This window comes from Pantherophis guttatus, chromosome 1, assembly GCF_059756535.1.
Source record: "Pantherophis guttatus breed Tessera chromosome 1, ASM5975653v1, whole genome shotgun sequence".
Classification (NCBI taxonomy): Eukaryota; Metazoa; Chordata; class Lepidosauria; order Squamata; family Colubridae; genus Pantherophis; species Pantherophis guttatus.
The window spans coordinates 257138815-257161604 of record NC_142063.1 but is presented as its reverse complement, the minus strand read 5'-3'; the positions used below and the strand labels follow the sequence as shown (position 1 = coordinate 257161604).

The following is a 22790-nucleotide window of genomic DNA, read 5'->3' as shown; positions in this document are numbered from 1 at the left end:
TTTTTATTTATTTATTTTTATATGTCTTCTCCGGAGACTCAGAGCGGCTTACAAGGCGTTAAGCAATAGCCTTCATACTTTTATATATTTTATACAAAGTCAGCTTATTGCCCCCACAAACCGGGTCCTCATTTTACCCACCTTAGAAAGGATGGAAGGCTGAGTCGACCTTGAGCCTGGTGAGAATTGAACTCCCAGTAATTGCAGGCAGCTGGATGTTAAATGCTGCCTTAGTAGGAGGCATTAGCCTCCTACGCCACTCAGGTGTATGTTTAAAGGATCCGGCAGTTGAAAGATATTTGGTGGCAAACTGATTTCCGGAGACAAAGAGTTTTTTAGTTGCCTCCACCGCCTTTTCCACACAGGAGAACTAGTGGTTTGTTGTTGTAGTAGCAGCAGCTGATTAGGAGCGAGTCCCCGGACAGCCAGGGGGAAAACACGTGCGCGCAAGACTCGTAACCCACGCGTGTCTATAATTTCCCCATCTCAGGTTCCGCCGACCGAAATCTCAGCTGCGAAGCGTCTTTTGGAAACGAGGCGGGGCCTCCCTCGGTTCCTTCTCCTCCTTTTCCGGGAATGCTCCTGCTGCAGTAAACTGGGCTGGGCTGAGGGGAGTGGCCGTCTCCGGCGGATCAGCTGAGCGCTCGGACGAGCCAAGTCCGGAACCCCGACAGCTGGCCCCGTCTTCGTCCACCCCACCCGCCCCACGCCGAGAGGCCAAAATCTGCGAGCTTGGGGGGGGTAAGAAGCGAGTAGTGCACCCGGACTGAGGAGTGAAAGGGGAGGGGGGGGGTCCTGCTTCTGGCTGTCACTCTTCCCTCGCGAGCTGTGTGCGTGGCATAGCTCAGGTGGACGCCGCCCCGCTGCAATCCCGAGAGGGGAGGATTGGGGGACCAAAAGAAGCGGGGTGGGGGGTGTTGGCTCTCTTTGGTGGAGGTGGGGGGGGTGGAGGGAGGCAAGATAAGCGAAGACTCGCTGGGCGAGTTTCCTAGCTGAGCACTGAGGCTGCTGCGCTGGCCGGTAGTTCCGCATTTCCTCCCCCCCCTTACATTGGGGGAGCCGGAGGTTAATCTGCAGCCCTCCTCCTGCCTCAAGTAGCCCCCCCTCCCCGCGCTTCGCCGATCCTGCCCCGCCATATCCAAGGATCCATATCCTTGGATATGTTTTACTCCTGCGCTTCCCCTCGGGGTTTAGTCTCTCTGCCTGCTTTTCCTGCCCTTGATTTCCTGATGCTGTGGAATTTCGCCTCCCTTTCCTGCTGAGCGGGAGAGCCAGCTCTGCGCTGCCGAGACGGGTTTTTTTTGTGTGTTTGTGTGTGTTTTGCAGCATCCCTGAGAGGCGAGGAGCGAAGGGATTAATTGCGGGGTGCCTTGTGCCTGAGGACTGTTGGAGGAGGCCCGTGTGGTTGACCGCCAGGCAGGGGAAATTAGCCCCGTCCTTTCTGGCTTTTTTTTGCTCAGCGCCTCGTTTCTCTGGGCGGAGCGGTCATGTGAGGGTGATAATATTGGGAAAATGTGATTCTTTATCGGCTAAAAGCCTTTGGAGGAAGGGAAAACGGGATTAAGCCTGCCCGCGTGTAAACATACATCCGTGCATGGGTATTTTTTTTTTACAGGGAGTCTGAGTTCTTGTAGGTTGATGACCCTGCTGCTAAAGTCTCCCTTGTAGAAGTTTGGAATAGATAACATTGTTGGTACAAAGAAGCCAAAGACATGGAGAAAATCTAGCTAAATGCTATATATGCTATAGCAATGTATTGCTATAAAATACACTGTTAGTACGAAGAGGCCAAAGACATGGAGAAAATCTACCTAATGCTGTATATACTATAGCAATGTATTGCTATAGAATACATTGTTGGTACGAAGAGGCCAAAGACATGGAGAAAATCTAGCTAAATGCTATATATGCTATAGTAATGTATTCTATAGCAGAGGTCTCCAACCTTGGCAACTTTAAGACTTGTGGACTTCAAGTGCCAGAATTCAAAGCTGGCTGAGGAATTCTGGCACTTGAAGTCCACAAGTCTTAAAGTTGCCAAGGTTGGAGACCCCTGCTATAGAATGCATTGTTGGTACGAAGAGGCGAAAGACATGGAGAAAATCTAGCTTAAATATATGTGATCCCCAGGAGTGGAAAACACTCTTAATGGTACATGATCAATCAGTCATGAAAAGGCCCACACTTCTCAATTTTAAGTGAACCGGATTCCTTTTACAGTCACCCTGTCATATATAGGTAGGGGGGCTATATACTATAAAGGCTTTGGGTTTGTTTAACCATGGTTAATTAAAGTTGCAGTTGCCTGGGTTCACAAACCACCCCATGGCTTAGCATGTTAAATGAACCTTGTTTAGAAAAACTTGGTGTGGGTTTGGAAGGACCAAGGACTATGCAACTGTAGGATGTTGAAAGAGATGAGATAGGTATCTTTTACCCTCCCTGCCATTGTTTTTCACATGGATAAGAATTAGATTCTTAGATACTAAGATTCAGATTGCCTTAAAAGAGGCAAGACTAGTAGTAGGAAACAGAACAAATCTTTTTTAAATTGTTTATATATATAGGTGTATTTTCTGAATGTAGCTCATTCTTGTAACTTTACTCTTTCCAGTGAATGCTGTTAATCAGATCCTTTGGTTCTTCCTTGGAATTAATGCTTTCCAGTCTAGACTGCAAAGAGTGAAGTTTGACAACCTCATTCTGCCTCTTCTATCCCTACGCAAAACAGGGTGATTGGGAAAGTCTGCAGTGAAACTCTTTTGAGAGCTAATGTGCACATCTGTCAATGTAAAGAAGATTAGAAAGTGAGAAAAAAGTCTTCTGGGGGTAAAACTAGTTCACTTATTAAATTCACAATTATTTAAAATTAATAATTGGACTTGTTTGATTGGAACACAAATGTTTGAACCCAACTATACTATATTTGTGACATGCAAACCCAGCCTCTAGTATAAATTTATAATTAAGCATGTAACCCAGGATTAACTTAACCCTTGTTGTGTCTTTGGGGGGGAATTCTGTGGTGTTGGAAGCCTTATATTGTTTTAAGAGGAGATTAAACAAAAATCATGGCACAAGGTTATCAATAGCTCCTAAACTAGTTTGACAAAGCTTAATAAGCCCTTGCTTTTCAGTGTATTATGTTATCATTTATTATGATTGATTTATTGTATATATGTGTTTTTATATATATGTTTCCCCGAAAATAAGATCCTGTCTTATATTTTTTTGAGCTCCAAAATAAGCGCTTGGCCCTATTTTTGGGGAGGTCTTATTATTTTGGGGTGCATGGAGCAAGATGGGGCTCCTCTTATATATTTTCTCAGGTTTTCGCCGGTGTTTGTATGTAGGTCTTTGGTTATTCGGGTCTTCTCCCACGTAAAATTGGAAGTGTCTTGGCGACGTTTCGACGAAGTCTCATTCGTCATCTTCAGGCTGGTGTTCTCGGCTTCGTGCTTCCAGGAGCAATTGCAATTGCAATTGCTCCTGGAAGCACGAAGCCGAGAACACCAGCCTGAAGATGACGAATGAGACTTCGTCAAAACGTCGCCAAGACACTTCCAATTTTACGTGGGAGAAGACCTGAATAACCAAAGACCTACATATATATATCTGTGTGTATGTATGTATGTATACACACACACATACACACACACACATATATATAAATAGTAGTAATGGGTGCATCTTAGGTCTAGGATCAGAAGCAGTAAGTTTCTCATTGCTAATTGCTGGAAGGGCTGAACCACATCCTCCCTGTGTGGGAAATGAATGCTGGATTGACCAGAAGAGTTGCTCCTAGTTTCCTAAGCGGAAAAACAGGTTAGAAAAGATGCAAATAATCATCCTCCATATGGTTTTCCTCTCTTTCCATTTGTAGTCTTTTGAGGGCTTTTGATTCTTTTATTTTTCTAAAATCTGAGTGGAAGAGAAATTTCGGTTCATTTTTGCTGAGATGCTGTTTGAAAATTTAAGGAATGTTTGCAAAGTATTTAGGTAAGTACTTAAGTATTGTCAAGATCAAGGCTTAGTCAGTTTGGCATCTCAACTAGTTATTTGAATAAACTCCTCTGTTGAAAATTTGTACATTGCTGTTTATACATTTTCTCATCAATAGTGTAACTAATATTAAAAAATTTTTTAGATTGACAGCAATTCTAATTTGAGTTCCATTGAATAATATTAGGGACACCAAGGAATTGTGTGTGAATTTCTGCCGATTGTGCAAACAGTTTGCACAGCTAAATTTTGAAACATTAGCTGTTTTCATCAAATGATATTAAATTATAATGTGGTTAGTTTCATTTTGGCTTGGTATGAATCCACCCATACTGTTTTATAATGCATGATTTATAGAGTCATGTGTTATAGGCAAACCAGCCAACTGGAATTTATTTAGCAAAGTGCAAATAAATGAACAGTGGCATTACACTATCTATGAAGTCAGCCAAGGAATAGTATCTACATTTGACTTTGGTTGAGGCCCACGAATGTAGATGTCTTCCTCTTGGAAGACCTCTGAAGCGGGTTGGTGATACCATCCAGAGCATCATGGAAAATGTAAGTGCTACAGGGATATTGGCAGAAATCTCACATTCCTGTTAATCTTCAAAGGGAAACTTCTGTAGGATCTCAACTGCCCCATTAATGGAAGCTGCCTTTCAAATCTCAGTGAGACAACCATCCAGTATATTTGCCACTTGAGATGAACTTCAACTTTATAAGCCTTCTTTAAGTTCAGAAAAGTCTGGTGCCTAAATATTAAAACATAAATCTGTGACTTTAAAATTTCCCAATATATTTGTAAGATAGTCCATCAGCAAAATATCAGTGGAACAGCTTGCCTCCAGAAGTTGTGGGTACTCCATAACTGGAGTTTTTAAGAAGAGATTGGACAGCCATTTGTCTGGAATAGTATAAAGCAGAAATGTCAAATTCACGTCATGGCATCACATGACGTATCAGGACTTTTTTCCCCTTCACTAAACCGGGTGTGGGCGTGGCCACCACATGACGCATCCAGCCTGTGGGCTGGGAGTTTGACAGCCCTGGTATAAAGTCTCCTGCTTGAGCAGGGACTAGAAGATCTCCAAGGTCCCTTCCAGCTCTATTATTCTTAGTTAAAATACTTTAGTTGCTTTCTTTTTTCTAAAACAAAATCAGAACCTAATCCCCGCTTTAAGATAGTTAACTGTGTAAACAACATTTTGCTGATGCTTCTGGTTGTTGTATAATCACAATTCAGTTAAAGAGTTCTTTGTAATAATTAAGCTAAAATGAATATCTATTTTTAAAGTGCGCTTGTTTCACTCAAGTAATTTGCTGAATTGCTCCAGTGAACTTATTAGACTTTTCCTGAGAATTCTGGAATGTTACATATTGAACAGTCTAGTCCAGGGGTGTCAAACTCGATTTTGCATCAGGGTTGTGTTTGACCTCGGAGGGCCATGATGGGCATGGCCGGGGGGCATGGCCATGGTGAATGTTTGACACAGGCTCAAGATGCATTTTTTCCCCTTCTTTACTTTACTATAACCATTTTCCTATCTCTTCTACCAGATACTACTGGCAAACATTTATTACCTATTTTTCATACTCCACTAAACTTTTTATTTCTAAATTTATACCCTATTGTTTAATAGTAAATCGCTTTTCCAGGCATAAATAGCATAAATAACATGATAATACAAGATCTAACAGCAGAGGTAAATTTCCAGGATAGTAAATAGAAATGTCTGTCAATTATAGATTGTTGATTGTAGATTAAATGGGCCTACATTATGTAAAATCTGACGTTAAACTGTAGCATTAACATAGGATATTGCTTGTTTTCTATCCAGATCAGGCACTTACTTTGAGGCCACATAATTGTAATCCAGTTCAATGCCGCCCTGCAGCACTCTACCAGCCAAAAACGGGGCCTCGCACGGCCCATTTTTGGCCAGCAGAGGCACTGTGGGCCGATCTTTTGATATTTCCAGTCTGGCCCCACAGGCCAGATTTAAGCACCCTGTGGGCTGGATCCAGCCCGCGGGCCTTGAGTTTGACACCCCTGGTCTAGTCAGTACTATAGTATGATTTTAGGGATTTTATGGATTTACTACTTTTATTCCAGATTTCCTTTTTAAATTGGCTTTGGCTTCTAAGATTCTGAGAGGAATTATTAATCAGATTTGAAAAGATACCATGTTTTGAAAACGTTGAAAACCACCAGGCTGCAAGTGTACATGGTACACCTGAAAAGCCTTAAATGTAGATATGGGTTGCTTACAAAATGGCTGTGGAACTTGTTTTAGGTGTGAAAAGACTGCATTCATGCCTGACGATCAGAAGTATGCTGCTACTGTCTCCCTATAGCCATGATGACGAACCTATGGCACATGTACCACAGGTAGCACACAGAGCCATGTCGCCTAGCACGCTAGCTTAGCTCTGGCACGCATGCGCGCACTGGCCAGCTGATTTTCGGGCCTTCTGAGCCCACCAGAAGTAGGGAAACAGGCTATTTCCTGCCTCCAGAGGGCCTGGGGGGTGGGGAAGGCCCATTTTTCTTTCTCACCTGGCTCCAGATCCTCTCTATGCATCTGGAGATGGCGAAAACAGCCTTCCCCGCCCCCTCAGAGGTCCTCCGGAGGCCCAAAAGGCTCTGGAGGCAGGGGACAGCAAAAAAGTCACTTCCTGTCCAACCAGAAGTTGGGAAATGTGCCGTTTTGGGCCTCCAAGGGGGTGGGGAAGGTTGTTTTTGCCCTCCCCAGATGCATAGAGAGGATCTGGAGCCAGGTGAGAAAGAAAAACGGGCCAACTGGGGCATTGTGTTCCAGGAACTGGGGGGGGGGGGGTTGTTGCAGGCACATGCACGGGGCGGGGCACATAGAATTATGGGTGTGGGCATGCGCATGTGCACGAACCTCCCCCGCCTCCTGGCCCGCAATTGCAAAAAGGTTAGCCATCACTGCCCTATAGTATATAGAAGGAAATGTAGCAAGAGTAAATTCAAAAGGTATGGGGGATTAGCTGGTTAGTGGGATTAGTGGAATTATGATGTTATCAAGGCCCACACAACTGATGATCAGAGATCAAAGAAGTGAGACATTACTAAGGAATCCTTATGCTAATTTTGGGATAAATGCAAAAACTTGGAAGCTGCAGAAGGAATGTATAAGTTTCATTATATTGAATCAGAACCTTTTTGGATGATTTGAAGTGTCCCAGATTTCTTGGCCTCTGTTGAATTGTGATTTATAAGATGAATTGCCAATGGACTTGCTTAGATCAGGACTGGCCTCCCCACAATCTTTCATAGAGTGAAAGGCGGAGAGCACAGTTGAGAAATATGATGTTAGGCAGTGAGATATGTATCAATGTGAGAAAGGTTGCTCCACATTTGTTGAATTAGAGAAAGCACGTAATAAAGTGAATAGCTTTGGATTTTGGAAAGTTTTAGATGGAACTGGAGTGAGTTGCTGAATTCAAAACAAGACTATATGAGAGAAAAGCAAGTGAAAATAAATGTAAAACTTGAATACTGTTCAACAGTCAACAGGAAGGATAGGGCGTCATGGTTGTTTAATGTATTTATGAATAAAGTATAAAGGATGTCGTGATTTTAGAAGGGGACTGGGTGTGCATGCAACTGCGTGATCTTCATATTTATAATTGCTGTCATATTGTTGGCTAGCTCCTGAATAATTTGGAACATATAGTAGCTTGCATGATGCCAAGAAGCATTTAGATCTGAGAATTAATGTACCAAGAAGGCAAGGTAATTGGATATGACAAGAAATGTAGATCAATACAAAAGTGAGCGACCGGAATAGAAGAAGTGGTTTGTTCAAGGAAACTGCATGAAAGATTAACTCTCATAACAAATAATTGGAAGAAGTACCTAGTTGTTGGAGAGGGAGAGGAAGACTGGGAAAGATGGAATTTTTGAGTACTTGAAAATGATAGAGATGGAAAGTCCAAAGATGGAAAGAAAAAACCAATTGTATTGAAATGATGAATGGATATAGTGGAAACAAGGGTGAACTGCAAAGATAGAAAGGTATATTTGTAATATGCCACATTTTTGCTATTTCTTTATTTTTATTTACTTTGCTTTTTACCACAGTCCTTCATTTCCTCACCTTATTATATGTTGCTTATCCCAAAAGGGAATAGGGTGATAGGAATGGTGGTGGGTTTTATTTTAGAATAAAAATATTTTGTGTTTTTAAAGAAAACCTGCTGATTTTTCAAGATTAATATCTTACACAATAGGATGAAGGAAACCCTGACCTAATGAGTTCAATAAGTCTCTGGGAAACTTCTTTTACCTCCATAAGCCAATTCTGCAGAAATTTGCTAAAGACTGAAAACAAAGAAAGAGGAAATACCACCATGTGTAAAGATGACACTGTAGTAAAAGGAATTGAAAAAGAACTTAAAAATAGGTTTTAAAAATTGCAGCTTGTATCTTTATTGTGGCTTCTGCTATTATGTTTTTTTGAAATTGGATGGAAGGCTTCATAATGTTCTTATTCATCGGTCTTATACCTTCTTAGAAATATCTCAGCTACTTCTTGACATGTTTTCATTTATTTTTAAACGTACATCTGACAAATAGGTTTTAGCAAAGCTTTTTATGTACATGGAACAGGTAAATTTGCAGAGATAAACCTTCCTGAAATAGGCAAAAACAATTATGTTCTCTTTTATCCTTCATGATGTCTGAGCATTATATAATTCACTGAACCTGGAAGATAACAATTTGGGGGAAATTGATGTAGAAAGCAGAATAACAGAGTTGGGAGGGACCTTGGAAGTTTTCTAATCCAACCTCCTGTTCAAGCAGGAGACCTTATATCATTTCGGACAAATGGCTGCCCAATCTCTTCTTAAAAGCCTCCAGTGATAAGTACCCACAACTTCTGGAGTCAAGCCATTCCACTGGTTAATTGTTCTCACCACAAGAAAATTTCTTCTTAGTTCTAGGTTGGATCTCTGTTTGATAATTTAAATCTGTATTAGATGTGTATTTGTTCAAGCCCATCTTTGTATAGAAATGAGTTGGTCTTCTCTACATAGACAGTTTTTCAGAGTTGTGTCTTCCTTCCCCATCTAGCTGTCCTTATTTATTAGTGTGATTCTTTTGGGATTTGCTGGAAGTCTTAACTGTCCTCAATGTCTCATTCTCCTGAACTCTCCTTTTGCTCCCTTGCTAAGCTTTCATTCCTCCTTAGGGGTGCAAATGCCAACATGAAAGCAAATCTTTCAGAAGAAATGGGAAAGCCTACGAAAAATAAACCATATGGAATATGAAATGTAACTAAAACAGTAATTTAACATTTCTTTTAAAATGTTACAGCTAGTAAAAGGAAAGGAAATTGTGTACCAAATTATTTTTTTTTACATGGGAACCCAACAGTAATATTTGGGATTCTGGTTATGCAGATGTACAGTATTTATATATTTGGGAATTTGTTACTGTCTGTGGTGATTTTCAGTCTTCCAGGTCATGGTTGTCCCAAAGGTGCTTTTTCAAAAGGCAACTGGACTTTTTTGTTTTTTCCTGCAAGACGTTTCACTTCTCATCCAAGAAGCTGCTTCTGTTCTGAAGAAGAACTGAAGAAGCTTCTTGGATTAAAAGTGAAACGTCTTCCAGGAAAAAACAAGAATGTCTAGTTGCCTTTTGAAAAAGCACCTTTGGGATATCGGTTACTGATTTCAAGAAGGATTGGATTATTCTGATTGTAGAAATGTAGGAGATTGATAGCTACACATTTTTACCTTAGGTTTTTTATGTTTTGGCTAATCTGAAAGTGGAGGATATTCTATTATAGATTTTTATTATAGAAATATCCAGTAATGTGTATTTTTGGAATGATAACATGATGCACATATGTTTTATTCAATATGATATATTTTATTCAAATTAAGATGTTATGATGTATAGTATTGCTGTTATTATTTGTATTTATAGTTTTTGTTTTGTACCTTTCTTTTGATAATCTAAAATAAGATACTATTATACTATTAAATAACAGTATTGATATTGAAGAGAGTTGGAAGTAATCTTTATTTTTTTGTTATTCTTGTGTTTGTTTTTAATGTCAAATTTTAAACATTCCCTGTTGTTCCCATCTCTCATCTTTTCTCTTTTGTTGTAATTTTGTATTTTAACCTCCCCCCCCCATTATTATTTTTTTAGAAAGGGCTTCGTTAATGTGGGTTCTACAGCACAGTTCCTCATTGTGCATAAATCCTTAAACTGTGTTTGTTTATTTTCAGGTGTTGTTGCTTAGTGGTCCCTGAACTCTATGACTTTAGTGGGGTTATAATACACCATGGAGTATAATGCAAACACTGCTGGGGATGCTAACCAGCTGGCCCAACGTATAACGTCTAATATACAGAAAATCACACAATGCAGTAAGTTAACTACTCATATTAATGATTTTTTTGACTGATGCAAATTTAGAAACTTCATTTAAAAGAGATTTTAAATGTCCACAAGTAAATAGCATGCTGTCATTTTTGTAATACTTGACTTTATTAGTTAGGCAGTGATATTTTGTGCTTGTTGGGTGGTAAATGTTTGGCACTAGCTACTAATTAAACCTCTTGATAGTCTTATCTAAAGTATATATTCTGAGTGGTGAAGAATTAAGAGTGAATTCACCTTGTGTAATGTTTTTATGCTAAGAAAACACTGCAGTGGATAAAATTGGCCTAGAAAGATCCTTTCCCCACGTAGAATCTGAATATATGCCATTCAGTTTCCTCACTTAATTACCTGTTATTAAACCTTCTGGGGGGAGGGGGGAATTAAAAGCAGAAATTAGTTTTGCTGTGTTAAATGATGAAGTGCTAATTCAAGACAGGTATTCATATGTAAAAAGTAGAAAAAAGCAAAGCTCTTGTTAAAATAGAAGTATTGCAAGAATGTTTATGCTTCATATTAATTGGTGAAATGAATGTGATAAAAGGTGTCAGTATGAGATTTACACTTTTTATCCCCAAAACCTAAAGAAAATTAGCAGTGCACAATGGATAACTCAGTTTTATTTGTTTAGTGCATTTGGCTTCATATGAATGTAGATCCAGAATTTTATAAGAACAACACAAAATGTATATTATATAATGTTTTAGCGGTTGAATTTCATGAATATGTGAATTAGATTTCTACAGAAATTTGCTGGTGTTTGTGCTAAAGTTTTCCTGATGGTGTTTTCCCAATTCCTAACTGTTGATTCAGTTTGCTTTTAAGTACCATAATAGCCCAAGTGCTATTTTATGACGGATGTGCCCCAAACAGTCAGTTTCAATTGGTCTCTTCACCCAGTTTGAAGCAAACAGATCCAGGCAGAGGTATATTGTGATGAGTGATAATGGAGAAGATGTAAGACTATCAATGGCAGCATGTAGCAATTAGAAGAGGTCAGGAGAAAAGAAAATGCTCTCCATTTTAGTTTGTCTAGACCAGGGCTGTCAATTTGTGGCCCACAGGCCAGATGTGTCACGTGCTGGCCAGTCCCACGCCCGGTTTAGCAAAGGGAGAAAAAGTCACGATATGTCATGTGACGATGCCGTGACAACTCAAATTTGACATCCCTGGTCTAGACTAAGCACCATTTAAAATTGTCCAAACAACTGAACCATTTTCTGTTTTGTACCCTCCTCTATGTTATTACTTATTATCACCCAACTCCAGTGGATTCTAGCACATAACAGTATATCTAATTTACAAAATGTGGATTCTCTTCCAGTGTGGAAATACTCAACCAGATTTGATGATTGATAACTAGTTTTTATGAGGATCTGGTAATTTTTAAGAGACGTGTTTTTCAGCATCTCGGGCTCCAAATTATTATATAACTTTGTGATTAAATGTAGTAAGGAAGTGGAGTCCCAGGAGGAAGGGGTTGCATTCCAGAGGAGTAAGAGGCAACTCAGTCCAGATGTCATGTGTGAGAAAAATGCCCCTCCCTAGCAGTTCACAGCAGGGATGGGTTCTACTTACCTTTACTACCGGTTCGCAGCGGGGTCGCGCACATGCTTGCTTTGCTTGCACGTGCGCATGCGCAGAAGCATTTTGATGACATCTGGATTGGTGGGAGGAGCCTCCCACCGGTTTTACTACTGGTTCTATAGAACCGGTGCGAACCAGGGGCAGCCCCACCACTGGTTCACAGAGTATATTACAGTTCCAAATCGTAGAATCCTCAGTCTGTCAAAACTGTCTATAGGAGTGAAAACCATAAAGAACTCAGCTTGGGAGAATCACCATGTGCCATTCTTGATTTTGGGTTTGACATCTTAATGCCGATAAACTTCTGTCTATAAAATTACAATTCAACATTTGGATAACAAAGATCCTCTTTTGTGAGCTCATAAATAAATCTATATAATAGAAGAGTTGCAATAGTTGTAAGATTTTTTATTTAGACATATCTCCTTTTTAAAAATGGGAGTCCTTACGTTACCAGTGTAACACCATTCAAATGGAAGAGGGATACATCTTGGAAAACCCCAAAATTTTCAGAAATATAAAGAAGTCTGGTCAATTTAATCTGCAACAGGAGTAGGCAAACTGTCAGAGTTGTCTGATATTACAGTTTTTGAAATCTCATGCTAAATGACTGCTTTGCTTTGTTTTTCTAAAGGCATTGCTTTTCTTCACACCATCCTTTTGAATAGACACAATTTCTAATGAAACAATGTCCCTATTTAAAAATCTATACAAACCTTGGTTGTTGTTGTTTTAAAAAAATCATCTGTGTTATCACACACACACACACACACACACACACACACACACAATCCTTACTACTTGAATATCCTTGCTTCTTTTCCTGTTAAAGATTGGCATTCAACCATGTTGCTACCCTAGATTTTTAAAGCTGTGAATAATTTTAGTGAATGCTCATTAATTCCATTCTAAAACTATTGCAGGCTTATTATGCATATGAATAACAAGAGGAACAATGGCGCTTTCAAGAATAGTAGAGAGAGCAAACCAAGAGTGGACTGATCTGGATGGCATATTGAACAAAAACAATTGTTTTTTATTATGAGATTAAGAATAGCTTGCTCCCAGGATTATACATTTGTTCTTCCTTCTCCCATGTGGCCAGAGAGATATTGGAAAGCCTTCACTACAGGCTAAAATTCATCACAGCTCTCCAAGTCATTTGAAATAATTAAATGGAGCAGATAGTTTGTTTAGTTGGTAGATATAAGCAGAAGTGGGCTGCTGGGGGTTTGCAGGGGTTTGGGCGAACCTCTAGCTAAGAGTCTGTGCAATTCAGAGAACCCCCAAATCCCACTCCTAGCTGGCCCCACCCGCCCCTCCCAGAAGTCCCCACGCGGCCTGTTTTGGATGCAGGTAAGTGCAGGGTGCGTGCAGGGCACGTGCGGAGGCTCAGGGAGGGCAAAAAACGGGCCTACTGGAGGTTCGGGAAGGCCAGAAATGGGCCTGTTTCTGTGCGCACCCTCCAGAGGGCCTCCGGAGCCTGGGGAGGCTGTTTTTGTCCTCACGGAGGCTTGACAAAAGCCTCCAGAGCCCAGGAGGGGCAAAAAGCCTCCCCCCTGCTGTTGTGCAGAAGGCCGACTTGGCCACGCCCACCATGGCCACGCCCACCCAGCAACCAGGCAGAAAACTCCTTGCTAAAATTTTTGAAGCCCACCCTGGATATAAGCAAACTCCAACCACAATTTATGAATCTGATTTGTGATCACTTATTATAATCAACCAGTTTAAAATTCAGTTGGCATGATAATTTGTGGTTAGCCCAAAACAGAATTGAACCTTTCGGCTTTCCTTCTGACAAGCTTTCAGGACAATATGAGGAAGTTTATGAGATTGTAAATCTTTTCAGAATTAATTTTGAAGGTGCTACAGAGAATTCTACTAACAGGAATGTCTCCCCTAGTAGAAGTGGAGATTTGCATTCAGGCTAGGAACAGGACTTCCTGAACTACACAATTGATACACAATGAAGCATTTTTAAAATGTCTCTTTGTGAAGTATGTTCCATACTTTGTGAAGTATGTGAAGTTTAATGGGTTACTCAAAATGCAAACATTTTTCTAAAACTACACTTCTGAGTTATATCTCCCATCTGATAATAAGGACTGTCTGCTCCATCTAATCTGTATGAAAGCATTTATAGAGAGATAGGACCAAGTTTTTATCACTTGATCATTGTATTGTGTCAAAAAACCCACTGTGTTTCTTAAGACCTTCTGAAATTGCCAGATACCTTTTGATGTATATGAATCAGTAATCTGTTGCTCAATAGTAGAGTTAAAGTCCTATTTTCCAAAATAGCCAGTGACAAGTTAGTCCTGGAAAGTTGAAAAGCTTTGATATTAACTTTGTCCTTGTTTTGAATCCTTATGTCAAATTAATTAATTAATTTGGTCAAAGGCTGTTCTGATTGCCCTACATTGAATTCAGAGGAGCATTGCTATAACAGACCAGTATGTGACCTTTAAATATTATTTCAGATAACACAATAACAATTTAGCACTGTAGCATGCTAACAAAAAAAGAATAGACTAAAAATTACTCTCCCATGGATACCGACTTTTCAAAAGGAAAAGCATGTGTGATGTGTGACTAATTTAGTGTCTCAAGTTTTTAATCCATTCTAAAATGATCATGTTAAAGTAAAAGGTTTCTGAACACATTAATATACAGTAGTGGCCAAAATTGTGGAAACTTTTTGGGAAAAGTGTATTTTCTAAAACTAGCTAATAACACCACTTTTTGGGGGAGGAGTACTATAAAATTATATATCAATGGAAAGATAAATTAATCACGAATGTAATGCAATAACTTTTATGAAGGATTTGCTATTAGAATAGCAGTTACAGTATAAAGAAGAAAAGTGAAACACGTAGAAAAAACGAGATATACAAAAATTATCACCATGTCAGTTAATACTTAGTTGGGTAACCTTTAGCATGAATTATGGCCTTACAACGTCTTCCCATGGAGTGAACCAAGTCTTTTAGTTCTGCAGCTGCTATAATTTGAAACCAAGATTGAATGATTGCTTCTATTAACTGGGTTTTATTGCTGGGTTGCTTCTGACTAACAAGTTTCTTTAGACGGCGCCATAGATTTTCAATTGGGTTAAGGTATGGACTATTCCCAGGCCATTCCAGTAGTGGAATATGATTATCTTGAAACTCAAAAAAAAGTGATGTTATTAGTCATCAAACCTCAAAAATACACTTTTCCCAAAAGATTTCCACAATTTTGGCCACTACTGTACTGTGAAGGCCATGAAGAGTTGTCACATTTCTAGTGCTGCTTGTTCCAAAGATTCATAACCATTGAAGCAAAAGCAGAACAACTTAGAATAGAATAACAGAGTTGGAAGGGACCTTGGAGGTCTTCTAGTCCAACACCCTGTAGGCAGGAAACCCTACACCACTTCAGACAAATGGTTATCCACTTCTATTGTTCATTTTCTTAATTAAACACACACACACACACATCCTATCCAACACTAGCTGGACAGATTCCATTTGAGTTCCAAGTGCATTGAGAAGAGAGAGAGAGAACATTATGCACAATATGTTTATGGAGATTATCAATCATCAAGATCATGGTTGTCCCAAAGGTGCTTTTTCAAGAGGCAACTGGACTTTCTGATTTTTCTTTGGAGATGTTTTGCTTCTCAGCTTCTGGCTGGAGCTGAAGAAGCTTTTTGGATGAGAAGCAAAACGTCTTCAAAGAAAGAACAGAAAGTCCAGTTGCTTCTTGAAAAAGCACCTTTGGGACGATTATGCACAGTACTTCATTCTTTGCTATGGCTGCAAATGCCCTGCACTTAAGACATCCATCAAGACTTGACCATTACATCAAAGTTTAACCAGTCCCACGTGGACATTTTTTTCATGCCTCCTAGTACCGGTACTTTCACATCAAACTGCTGTTGCCTGATTCAGTTTATGTGGGTACTATCTCTTGTTTTGAGAGCCATCATCTTTTGTTGTGGAGTCCCGTTATCTTTTTCTTCTTTGATCTCTTAATTCTCCATTTTCAATTTCAGCTGAAATCCTCCTGAGCAATTCTTTCTGCCTCTATATCTTGCTTTGAATTTGGCATCTTTTATATGTGTGTAACAAACAAATGTTTACAAACGAATGGTGTAAAACTACAAAAAAAAAAAAAATTGTTCCATGGCTTTATATGTAATGGTTGACATTACATGCTACAGACAATAGCAGTTTTAATACAGTTTTAAAGAACTAATCTTCGACTTACGACCACAGTCGAGCCCAACATTTATGTTGCTAAGCGAGATGGTTGTTAACTGAGTTTGTTGTTAACATCGCAAAATGACCCTGGGACACAGCAGCCGTCATAAGTACATGTCAGTTGCCAAGTGTCTGAATTTGGATCACGTGACCACGGGGATGCTGCAAAGATCCTAAGTGTGAAAAACAGTTATAAGTTCTTTTTTTGATGCCGTTGTAACTTCGAACAGTCCCTAAATGAACTGTTGTAAGTCATTTATATATACACTACCTGTATATATTTAAAAGTATTTGTTAAGCTTGATTTGCTCTACCACCTCCTTTGCCTTCAACCACATTTTATTTAAATCAGAATTGTCCCATTTGTTTTCATACGTTGATATGTAAATATTTATCAATGTGACTCATTCTTATTTCACATGCAAATAACATCCAAACTGCTTGGGAGATTTGTTGTTTATGTGTGGTGAAATTGTGGACAGAAGACAAGATCCTTTCCACTGAAAAAGCAATTTAGTTCTGACATTTTGAAATTCAGCTCCCACTGGCCAATCATGTAGAAGCTCTAGTTCAAAATATCTGTATCTAGTTTGCACTAGAATCGATTGCCATTTATTTATTTAGGTTTGTAAGGCAATCCATCTCATTGTCATGACTCTAGGCTGCCTTTTTAAATTGCTGTGAGCTACCCAAACAGCATAACAACAAATATGCAATTGGAAATCAGGATAAAACTATAAACAACTATCAAAATCCAACATCAACTCAACTACTTCACAGGCTCCACCATATATTCCATCATTGTGAGAGAGTTTGCAGTGCTAAGCATCTTGGATGGTAATAATAAATGAAAGGAAGGCATTGTTACATGACAGTTGCTTTGAGAAATGATAGGGCATGTAGTGTCTTATTAATCTACTCGTGTGGGACCAGCCAGCATCACCTATGATTAGGAAGAGTGGAAGTTGCAACATCCAGAAGTTAAGACATCTAGAAGGCAACAGTGTTCCTCCCTGATTGAGGAACATAGAATGACATTGGGTTAACATAAATCTGATTCATGTTGATCAATTGGATCTCCTTAATTAAAAATATAATAGAACAAAGTTTGAACCTAGCCACTAACAGTTCCCACGCTCCTCCCACTATTCAACATTTGAATTTGTTCCTTTTTCAACTTCAGAACTCCAAAATTGGGAAAGTCCTTGGGTAGGAATGACAGGGTAAACACAGGCAATTAGATTATGCTGTTGACACAATTTTGTATCTAACCTTACTACTGTGATTTATTAACTTCTGAATCATTCTAGATTGAACAAGATTCAGTTCAAGGGTCATGGAACACTTAGCATGGAATTGACACAAGGAATTTATCTTTAAAAATCCACACGAATCAACGAAACTATGGTTCATTTGTATTTAAAATGGAGTAAGATGGATGGTATAATTAATTTCCCCTTAATTGAATAGTAATTTTACTTCTGGTCATAAAAATATTATAATTTTTATAATTTTTAGTTAATAAAATCTGCTCTTAAACTATATATATAGACTTCGTGGCAATTAAATTTCATCAGGAAAGAAGAAATCAGTAAAATTAAGGAGGCAAACCAGACAGGAAACATGACCAGATGAGCTATTTTTGTAAAGCTATATTAACAGAATCATGCAAATGTGAAAGTACAACTTTCCTACCATCTTTACATCCTAAGAAACTGGGGAGGGTCTTTTCTGAGCCTCTTGCTCTGCCCACTGTTCAACTCTGGGCTATGTTCTCTCTTATCTGACCATTCCCTTGGCAGCATCTCTGTACCCCATAATTCAAGGTCTTTCCCACATACCATTATAGAATGCTTCTTTACATAATTCTATTCCTTGGGCCTTTTAGCTGCCGCTGATAATCTGCTGTAGTTCTTATTTTATAAAATAAAGATGAACATATTGATTAGGTTCACATACCTTGATGAATCATAATGCATTGACTGAGGGTGTAGTAAACTTCAATTCCTATGGTTTACAGCTTAGTGTTATAGCTTATATGCATAGTGTTATGCCAACCCAGGCAATTATTTACTACATTAGTGCAATATGTGAATTTGGTCATTACTGTTGATAATAACCTATTAAGTGGATCAGAAGACACAGGAAACTTTATTTTATAAAATAGCCATATTACTATCTAAAATACCCCAAACATATTTCAATTTGATTAACAGTTTATGGTTTAGAAATGTCTTGGGTACTAACTTAATGGTTGCTATTATGTGTAGTACAGGAATAAAATGATGATGATCTTTAATGTAGAGTCGTCTGGTACCCTGAGGATCATTAACATCTTTTAGAAGTAACATTATGAAACTATTTTTCTCTCTTTATCTCAGTGCAGAACAAAGGAATAGTAATGATGTTTTATATGTGATGAACGTCAAGCCCTCATTCCTTAGAAGTTTTTTCAGTTTTATCTGTAGGGTGTAGTGTGAAAGTTTATGAAACTTCTCTGGAGCAACAGTTTTTAGATTGACTTTTAAGGACTTTCATCCTCATAGTTATATGCTGATCAATAATATTTTGCTGCTTGAGTTTCATAAGGATTAAAACAGCACTTCCTCTTCTTGCCAAATATTTCATCAGTGTACAGTATGTGTCAAGCCATTTTAGCCCTAGAAGGACATGGTTTTAAACAATCAGCATCATTTACAGTAAAATTAAGCGCTTCCACCATTTCACTTTTCTTTCTATATTCTTCTTGATGTACTTTTGAGTACAATTCTTGCACTAGGTGATGCCTTGATCATATTTGTAAGCAAGGACTGGCTTTTGCTGCAAACTCATTCTCTAGCCATGCTAACTTGATATGATGGGGGTTCAAGACATTTGGACTACATCAGACTGCCCACCCTGTTCTAATCCAGCATAGTTCTTTGAATTTTTTTAACCAATAAAAGCATAATTGGCTTGCTGAGTTTTCTCCACTTTAGCGGCCCATCCAATGTCTCAAATGCTAACGTTACACAGTAGAAGTCAGGGAGAGAAAGGGAGAGGTATAAGAATATAGTTTATAATTTATTTTCATAAGAATCTGGCTTTCAGTCAACCTTAACTAGATTCACTGTATCTAATTAAAACCACATTTTCAATCAGTCATAACATTTCCTTCAAGTCAAGCTCTTCTCCTGGCATCCTTGTTTACTTGGCAACATCTGGGAAGTACCGTAGTTTGCCATTGCCATCTGGCTGTTCCAGCTTCGCCTACACTGCTGATATCACCTGGAGATCTCCTATCCAAATGCTAATTGGGCTCTAACCTACTTAGTTTTAGAGCCTAGACAAGGTCAGCACCTATTTGTTCACATCAACAAAGAGACTGCTAAACTAACAAATAGAATGTTTCCTTGTAATTTAGCCTAATTTTATTTTTTTTTAAAAAAATTGCTCTGAATTTATTTAATAGAAGTTTATATTTCTTGGGCAAATTTTGACATGGAATTAATCTCTGAGACTGGAGAAAAATGCCCATCAGATGGCAATCACCCAGAAAATGTGCTAATGATCTGTATACCAGTGGTAGGCTGCTGCTGGTTCAGACCGGTTTGAACGAACCAGTAGTTCTGACCAGCGGCTGGGCCCGCCCACCTGCCCTGGTGCTATCACGTCCTATATAATCACTGTTTTTTTAATGCAGCACGCATGTGCGGAAGATAAGCGAGCATGCGTGCTGCTCACATTTTCGGTTTCAGGTGAACTAGTTGTTAACAGTATGTGATGCCCACCTATGCTGTATATCAATTCAGACCACATTGAATATGGGCAATCAATTAAATAAATGTAACATCCTTCAAAGATAGGTGAATTCTGAATGATAATCTTAAAAGCTAGGGTGTCATCTTATGCATTTCAAGCATTTTCAGTAGTTCTACAAATCATTTTTATATATTTTCTCTACCACAATCTCTGAACTCTTTAAGAATTAGTTTAAAATATTCTGGGAGGAATGAATACATGTTTAGCAGTCTTAAATTTGTTATTAACCTTCTTCTTTATTTTCATCTCGAAGGTGGGTGGCAAATAATAAATAATTTAAAATTTAAAAATACTGTAAAGCTGAAAAGACTTTAAATTCATATTTAAATATGAACTATTAAAATCCTGCTAAATTTGATTTTAACCATAGCACAAAATATGGTTAATGTAGTTTCACAAACCTAGGATATTTTGAACAGCATTCCCCACCCCTATCCCCTTGCAGATCAAATATTCTATGGCTTGGCACAATGATCCTGATTCATACTAATTTTCCAGGATGTATGTTAACCATGTTGAATTCTTGAGTAAATTTATTCTGATTCCCTCTGCCTTCAGTGTACCTGTCTAGTGTTCAAATTTAACACAGCTGGTCAGTATCAGTTTGGGGAGGACTACACCAATTTCAGGACTGGAATAAGTGAAATCTAAATTCAAAAGTAAAAAAGATTACTTGCAATTGATAGAGGTGTCCTTTCAATTTAACCATCCCTTTATATGTGTGATTACAAAATACAAATATTTTCATTCTTGATTTCATGTACCAATTGATGTATGTGGAAAGGGTTAATTCTAGTGAGCATATCCCATAATTTTGTGTACATTTGGATGACGTTTTAGATTTTTTAAGATAGGATTCCTAATCACAACATTAGGTCATCTCCACACACAATCCTTCTTTCCTTTTGTTAAATTATAAGTAATCTCTTTACATTTTAGGGGCTTGAGAACTAGATTCAAAATCTTTATTTGCCAATATTTGTGACAAATATCTGTAGTATAGTCATTGCCTGAAATAATACAGAAAGGAATCATCTGTACCTTGATATGGATTTGGGGCCCTTCTGGTCTATCTGTTTTGATGTACATCTCTTGTTCTTTTAACATAAGATTGAAGATATGGAATTATTGATATCAAGTAAGAATTTTCTTAAGCATTTGGTGTTTGTGTAGCATCAGTTCTACTTAAAGTGCTAAAAGATTTTTAAAATGTGATTTGAAAAGGTTCAGCTTTTGCTGGTTCAGTTGTTACCATTATCTATTTTATATAGTGTGCATGGGTATCACAATAGTTGTGTTGAATTTGGATTTTCCCCAACCCTGTTAACTGGTATGTATTTCTGAATTTTCAATTAGGGATTCATGGCATTGTAGTAGAACTGTACCACTTACAAAATCTCTTCCTCTTCCTCCCACCCCCAAACAGCTGCAGAAATACAAAGAGTACTGAATCAACTTGGAACCCCACAAGACACACATGAATTGCGGCAACAGCTGTAAGTGCTTCATGAGATGACCTTTCATTGGGTTGCATTGTAAATAACTTCTCAATAAGCGCTGGGATCTTATCAAAGTGTTCAGCATCTTGAAAACATTTGAGAACAAATGAGAGAGGGAGGGAACGAACATTTATCTGTTTATTGACATGTTAATACATCAAGTATATTGTTGGCATTGCCAAACACCCGGATGGAAACAAAAAAAAACCCTACTATTGAGCTAATAAAAATCATCAAATTGATTCAGAAAGTTTGAACTACATGTTTGCTACCTTCCACATTTATCATTGAATGTTACAATCAAACTGCAACAAACTCAGAATGAAGATTTTGTGAGCCTCTCTATGTGTATAAATACTAAATTTCTTTTGTGGAGTTTATGTCACCAATTTTGGTCAATTATTCTTTTTATGAAATGAAATCTGCTCCAGCACTATTCAGTTCTCTGTTCTTCATTTGCATTGAACTAAAGCCAGGAGTTATTTTGAATACATTCAGTAATAAACATCTATTTCCCAAAGGTTTATCTTAAAAACAGTTGACAGTGATACAGTAATGTTTGTAAAATAACCCAACAAGTCACCTGTAACTTTCTGTTCTAGGCAACAAAAGCAGCAATATACAAACCAACTTGCCAAAGAGACAGACAAATACATAAAAGAATTTGGAGTTCTGCCTTCAATAAGCGAGCAGGTATAGGAATGTAATGTTTGTATAAACATTTTGTTTTTTTATAAAGTTGTTATTCTTTAAGTCTGTGGTATGTGCTTGGAACCATTGATTCCTGAAGCAAATCCAGCAAAATATATTAAAAGAAGTTGGTGTATTTGTCATAATTAAGAAACTACATATTTCTGAACTGTTTGGATTATAAATTGGCCTGCTGATTATAATCATTGTAACAAGACAAGCTGTAAAATTGTGCAATCATCATATTGATCTTATTGGGCCTAAAATATACCCAGAACTGCAGTGAGTTTTTGGAGTTGACATATAAGCACTACAAGACCTGGTGGCCTAGAGTTGGAGCTCTAGCCTCACAATCAGGAGGTTGTGAGTTCGATCCTAGGTACAGCCACATGTAGGGTTTCCTGCTTGGGCAGGGGGTTGGACTAGATGACCTGCAAGGTCCCTTCCAACTCTGTTAATCTGTTACTTCATTGGTATATGGCACTAAGCTGAATTTGGAGCAAATATTTGTTGCTGTTTTATTTGGAATATGCAATTTTGTGA

The 22790-nt window shown here is 38.4% G+C and overlaps 1 protein-coding gene across 2 annotated transcripts in view; it reads left to right on the top strand.

Annotated features, from left to right (window-relative positions):
- The first annotated feature begins 363 nt into the window (after nucleotides 1–363).
- STX7 (syntaxin 7) overlaps nucleotides 364–22790 on the top strand; it is a 46129-nt gene continuing 23702 nt past the window's right edge. The window contains exons 1-4 of one of the 2 annotated variants that reach the window (XM_087887120.1): nucleotides 364–741; nucleotides 10273–10413; nucleotides 21485–21554; nucleotides 22160–22250. In XM_087887120.1, coding sequence (XP_087743246.1) covers nucleotides 10329–10413; nucleotides 21485–21554; nucleotides 22160–22250 — 246 coding nt within the window. In that variant the 5' untranslated portion in view covers nucleotides 364–741; nucleotides 10273–10328. Of the gene's footprint in view, nucleotides 742–9229; nucleotides 9307–10272; nucleotides 10414–21484; nucleotides 21555–22159; nucleotides 22251–22790 lie in introns of those variants that run through there. The other variant, XM_034418826.2, reaches the window with a different exon arrangement.